At 35.9% G+C, this 6,591-nt stretch overlaps 1 protein-coding gene across 1 annotated transcript in view; it reads left to right on the top strand.

Moving 5' to 3' along the window:
- Positions 1 to 2,134, top strand: part of LOC144972701 (cysteine-rich venom protein Mr30-like) — a 48,844-nt gene extending 46,710 nt beyond the window's left edge. Inside the window, exon 11 of the mRNA XM_078914241.1 lies at positions 318 to 2,134. Within this exon, the coding sequence (XP_078770367.1) occupies positions 318 to 664 (347 nt within the window). The 3' untranslated portion in view covers positions 665 to 2,134. The remainder of the gene's footprint in view (positions 1 to 317) is intronic.
- Positions 2,135 to 6,591: the final 4,457 nt, after the last annotated feature.

Raw genomic sequence — 6,591 nt, forward strand, 5'->3', positions numbered from 1 at the left:
TTCTACTACTACCACTACAAAAATTATAACTGCTAACATTCCTATCACTAGCTGTTTCCATCACCAGCCCATTGTCTTCTCTTTTGTCCGTTTTTGTTTTGTTTGCTTAATTGTGCTCTTGTTCTTTTTTTTTGTGGGGGGGGGGGGTGGGGTGGGGCCTTTATTATTTTTGTTCGCATATTTTTAAATTTTAAGATAAATAATTAATTGTTTTCTATCCTCAACTCTACATAACACATCGGATTTTCATACACCGTATAAAAGAACACAATCACTTTTCTTGGTAATTATTTCTACCTACCCTCCTTTCCATTCAGCTGCTACGAAAGGCTTTGGTGAAGAAACTACAACACCAAGCGTTACAACAGCAGGTGTAAAGCCAGAAATTACAACAGCAGGTGTAAAGCCAGAAATTACAACACAAGGTGTAACGGCCGAAATTACAACACAAGGTGTAACGGCCGAAATTACAACACAAGGTGTAACGGCCGAAATTACAACACAAGGTGTAACGGCCGAAATTACAACACAAGGTGTAACGGCTGAAATTACAACACAAGGTGTGGCGGTAGAAAACACCACAGACGATGACGGAGCGTCGACAGCTCAATTGTGTTTTTCTCTCTTTGTCGTTGCTATTTTCTCTGCTTGTCTGGAATTGTAATTGTCAATGTTTTTGAAACAGTGATATGAATTGAGTAGTGCAAGATCATGTGATTATTATCATATCATATCAAATCATGTCATGTAAAGGGTGATTCAGGCCAACTGACCTTTTAATACCCTAACGAAACATTCCGTGTTTGGTATTAGATGTTCTTTTTCTTTTTTAAGCTGTTGTATTCATTTTTATTACTTTTTACAGTCCACATGTTCAAGCAGCCTAATATCATTTTAATATCTTGTGTATTTAAATTTAATCATAAATAAATCGGGAATTGATTATTTCTTTATTTTGAATCTGTCAACAGAGGAAACATTTTTCGTTTCATACTTGATACTGTTCCAAAGTTTTACAGTTCTGATAATAAAATAAAATCCCATTATGATAGTTTTGTTTATGTCAACAAAGATTTTAAACCGGGTTCTTCTTGTAATTTTTGTACTCGAAAATGCAAACAAAAAAAAAATCAGAAGTATCCAAGTCAACCTCATGACGGACATATTTTAGACAATTGAATGAATTTACTTTTTGCTTCCATTAGGAATAAGGCATGCGCGCCGTATTCAATAAATTCTGATGATAGTTTTAATTTTCTTTCTTAAAGAACCCTGGCAACATTAAATTCATTTCATGATTCAACATCAGTGTAAACCCATCGCCCGTAACTATAGACTAACATTTTGGATAGATAATCAGTTCGCCGTTTCAGAAAAAAAAGAAATAGTTTCACAACAATATAAGACAAATCCGTATGGCAGCTTAGCAAAAAATAATTGATAGCACAGACTGTAAGTTTACTTACTTACTTACTTATCCAAACCAGTGACCACCTGAGCTCTAGCCCTTCGGTCTTGTGCCATGATATAGAAGTTCGACGTCTTTTGTAGTTGTTCTGGACTGTAAATTTAAAATTGTCGTATTTAAAGGCATATTGCCTTATCGCTCTGCATGTTGATATAATATGAAATGATATTATATGATAGATAAACGCTTATGTTTTTTTACAAAGTTTTCACAGTGTCACAAATCACATTACCTTTATTTTAACAGATTAAAGCAATCACTCTTAGCGGAATGAATTGTAAGAATAAAATATAATATCTGACACTATAATTTATGAACAAGCACTTTCTTCTGGGGAAAAAGATTTCATTTCATTAAAACCCTTTAAATGACCTTTTTTTCGCCATTTCGATAAATGAAGGAAATTATTTTTTTTTAAAATGACATAATGATACAGAAAAAGGATTTGAGTTTTCGAAATGGTCTAAAGAAAGGAAAGAACAGCAGCTAGAAATTATTATGAATCAAATATAAGATACTTTATTTACCCACATATTATGCAATTCTATGTCAAATTATTATCGACTCTGTATCCTACATGTATCGTGCACTTAACTTGATTTTGTTATTTATATTTAAGTGCTGATAATTTCTTTGTATACAATTAAATAAATTAATAAATCATTCCTTGTGTGACTGAGGTATTCGTTTTCTTCTTCTTCTCCTCCTCCTCCACCACCTCCTCCCCCTTCTCCGCATTCTTCTTTTTCTCCTCCTCCTCCTCCTCCTCCTCTTCCTCCTCCTCCTCCTCCTCCTCCTCCTCCTCCTCCTCCTCCTCCTCCTCCTTTTTCTTCTCCTTCTTCTTCTTCTTCTTCTTCTTCTTCTTCTTCTTCTTCTTCTTCTTCTTCTTCTTCTTCTTCTTCTTCTTCTTCTTCTCCGCCTCCATCTCCTTCTTCTTCTTCTTCTTCTTCTTCTTCTTCTTCTTCTTCTTCTTCTTCTTCTTCTTCTTCTTCTTCTTCTTCTTCTTCTTCTTCTTCTTCTTCTTCTGGGTGGGGTCCCTGACCTCCCACATTGGACAGGGAGGCATTTACTGTGTCTTCCATCCTCATATATCTGTTTTCCAAATTGCTTTCCGTCTTAGTCTTGGAATGAGAGTACTTAGTTTTGTCCTGACCCTGGCCGGGGTCCTTGGCTGGGAAGGAAACAGTCGAATGGATAGTTATACTGTAGCTTTGGGAGATGAGAGATATTTTCACTTGTAAATCATCTCTCTGTTATGTATTGATATTTCTTTATTATTAACATATGATTTGTAAACATTTGAGTGTATTCATCATCATTATTATTATTATTATTATTATTATTATTATTATTATTATTATTATTATTATTATTATTATTATTATTATTATTATTATTATTATTATTATTATTATTATTATTATTATTATCATCACCATCATCATTATTATTATCAAACCCTGGATAACTTTGAACACTTTTCAAATCGAGAACTTTCTTCAGTCTTGGAAAATTGAAAACGCCACTCAATAATGCTTCAGAAGGAAGGGAAGAGATTCAACGACTTTAAAGCTCTTGGCTTGTGTTCAAAGTTTCGCGGGAAATGGGGTAACACTTTAATTAACAAACAAAAAAAAAAAAATGATCTGACATGTCAAAATTGTACTTCATAACTTAGATTTTATCATTAACAAAAGTTTATCTGAGCCAAATTCAAAGTCCACATAGGCTTTGAGGGGCCACTCCTGCTAAGAGCTGCATTCGACACAATCCCCAAGAGGTAGCTCCACATAAAGAAAAAAACAACAAAAAAAAAAAAAAAACCCCAAAAAACAAAAAAAACAACAACAATAGATTGCATTTGTTTCTTATCTGTAAACAACATGCTCTACGCACCTGACTGCTAGACAAAATCTCATGATGGTTGAATAGGAACATTAAATGCGTAGGACGGGACATGCAAGACAAGAACGGCTCTAAAATGAGGGCCCTCCGAATTTATTCCCATCTAAAATGAGACGAGAAAAGAAGAACAAAGGCACTGGCTTGTTTTCGTGCTTGCCTTACTTCTTCCTTAAAATATCGATTTGGTTTAGTGGTATGACACTCGCTTTCGGATCGGAAGGTCCTGGGTTCGAGCTTAGCTCGGCGCTTAGTTGTCCTTGGAAAAGGCTCTTTACTCACAGTCTCTCATCGTACTCAGGTGTATAATGAGTACCTGGTCGTTAACAGCGAAAATAAATTGTAATATCGCCTAACAGGCGTGTGTCTCGTTCTCCAGGTTACGTGTTGCTTTTGGTCAGGGAGCCCTCGTAAAGCGCTTTGAGCACGTTTAGTGGATATTGCGCTATATAAAAAACTCGTTTTACACCAAAGCAGACGAAATTACTGTTACCAAAGAGCATTGAACACAAACCATACTCTTTGCTGTTACTGCGTTAGCTAGAAGCTCGCCCACATTATTTTTGATCGCTCTGATATCGGGGTTTAGATTTGGATTCTATGATGTAATGTTTGCAATAGGATCAGGGGGAAGGGGGTCGAAGTAATATCGGCATTTGCAATGCCTTTCTCGGAAAAAAACTCGAAAATATCAGAAATCGTTTAGACAGTTTCGGAAATTATTCAGATGATTTTACGTTCAATGGAAATCTACTCTGTGATTTTCAGCCTGTTACACAGGAGTTTGTTAAAAGCATCATACTGAGAGCACCCACAAAATCGTGCGAGCTGGATCCTCTTCCGATCCAGCTCTTGAAACCATGCATTGATTCTCTTATACCATCAGTTACAAAAATCACGAACACCTTTTGAAAAAAACATCGCTGGACCAAAACGAATTGAAAAACTACCGTCCAGTTTCCAACCTTCCGTACCTTTCGAAGCTTTTGGAAAAAGTCATTCTTTTCCAACTCTTGGCACATCTCAAAAAGATTAATCTTGAAGAAAAGTTTCAGTCGGCATACACGGAGAATCACAGTACAGAGACTGCCCTTCTGCGAGTATTCAACCAGCTGACTCGGAACGCAGATGAAAATAACCTGAACATTCTCTGCCTCTTGGATTTATCTGCGGCATTTAACACTATTGACCACCACATACTGCTCATCCGTCGTGTGAGAATTTTCGGTAAAAATGGCACTGCATTGAGCTGGTTTCGATCGTATCTTACGGATCGCTGGCAGACTGTCGTGGTGAGTGGTGTCAAATCTGATATGTTTTTTTTAAAATTTGATGTCCCTCGGGCTCGGTCCTTGGACCAGTCCTTTTTACTGTGTAAATGCAGTCACTATCAAATGTTATTAAGAAATTTGATCTTTTAAATCAATTTTATGCAGATGATACTCAAATATTTAGTTCTTCTCTCTTTGATGATATTGAATGTTTGATCGGACGATTTGGGGCCTGTTGAAATGAAGTTAAAGATTGGGTGGGCAGAAACAAATTCATGTTGAGTGATGAAAAGACAGAAATGTTAATCTGTGGCAGGCAAAACATCCTGAAAATGACCAATGTTAAGAGGCTTTCTTTCCGGGACCACTTAATTTCTTTTTCTAAAAGCATAAAAAACGTTGGAGTGTTTATTGACGCTGATCTTCCAATGTCCAGTCAGGTCAATCATATTATAATAACAATGTAGGCCTACCTTGAAGTATTAGTAAAATTTGAAACCTTACCCCAACAAAAATAGCAGAAGTTTTTATAAATTCCTTTGTTCTTTCAACGTTAGAATATTGCAGTTCATTACTGGTACGTGTGACCAACCCCCCCCCCCCCCAAAAAAAAAAAAAAAAAAAAAAAAAAAAACAAAAAAAAAAACAAAAAAAAAAAAAAACAGATAGCCTTCAAGTTGTATAGAATAATGCCGCTAGGCTTGTTTTAAAACAACCGAAATTCTCTCCACAACCCGCCTCCTTCGATAACTTCATTGGTTCCCTGTTGAGAAGTGAATATTTTATAAAATTGCTACCCTGACCGATATATTATCTTAACACAGTGGGTCTCCGTTGTATATCAACAATCTTTTATAGATATATACTCCAACAAGAACCTTTAAATCGAGTGATGACAAGCTCATATTGGTGAGACCAAAGATACTTTGTATGGCTGGCACTTTATAGTTTCAATTTGCCACCCCTCAATGTTGAAATTCCCTACCCGTATCCCTATGGCCATCCTCGTCCCTCCAAATTTTAAAAACACAACTAAAAACCCACTTGTTTCAAATGTAGTCAATTAATGATCTATTTGTTTATGTATTTGTATATTTCAAAAGATGTCAATGTAAAGTCCTTGGTGCCTGTTTAGACGGGGTAAAGCGCTATAATAAGTGCTATTTATTATTATTATTATTATTATTATTATTATTATTATTATTATTATTATTATTATTATTATTATTATTATTATTATTATTATTATTATTATTATTATTATTATTATTGTTATTATCAACATACGTGCATAATTATTCTTCTTAAAGTAACCACGAACAAAAAGAACACAAGTGGGGTTCCTCTGTTTCGGAAAAAAGAGGGAAAAAATAGACGTAACAAAGTTAGTACCGCGTATTGGCACATTTCCAATCACTGCTCGGATAAGTCTCTCATTAGAGTTTATCAAGGGATTTATGTCATTTGCTGTGATATCACACCATTCTGTTTCAACAATGTTCCAAAACTCCTAAGCATTCTTAGCTTGGCATATCATTCCCTTGGAAGTGTTTTGGGGAGATCTCAGACATGCTCACTAAGATTGGGGTCTGGCCACTTGATCTTGGCCCAAGATCTTATTCTCAGTTAGTTGAGGTTGAACAGAAGGACTTCTCGTTCTGAGTCCAGCAAATGCAAGTGTTGTTTCCACAGCGATGTCAGAGGCTTAAAAGATGTATGTGTTAGTTGATTTGTTGAGCAAATGTTCCATCATCATTGGTCGTTGTTACTCTGGGTTGTCCTGTCAGCCTTTGACCTCTCACATGTCCTTTCGTTCTTGAACCTTGCAATAATAGAATAGCAGGTAGCTCGAACATCTGTGAGGGGTTCCTGACCTCCCGTAGTGGGCAGGGAGGCATAACTGTGTCTTCTATCCCTCTGTAGCTGTTTTCGAATTTGCCTTCTGAATTT

The sequence above is a fragment of the Berghia stephanieae genome, chromosome 5 (genome assembly GCF_034508935.2).
Source record: "Berghia stephanieae isolate SIO BIC M18660-M18661 chromosome 5, UCSD_Bste_1.3, whole genome shotgun sequence".
NCBI lineage: Eukaryota > Metazoa > Mollusca > Gastropoda > Nudibranchia > Aeolidiidae > Berghia > Berghia stephanieae.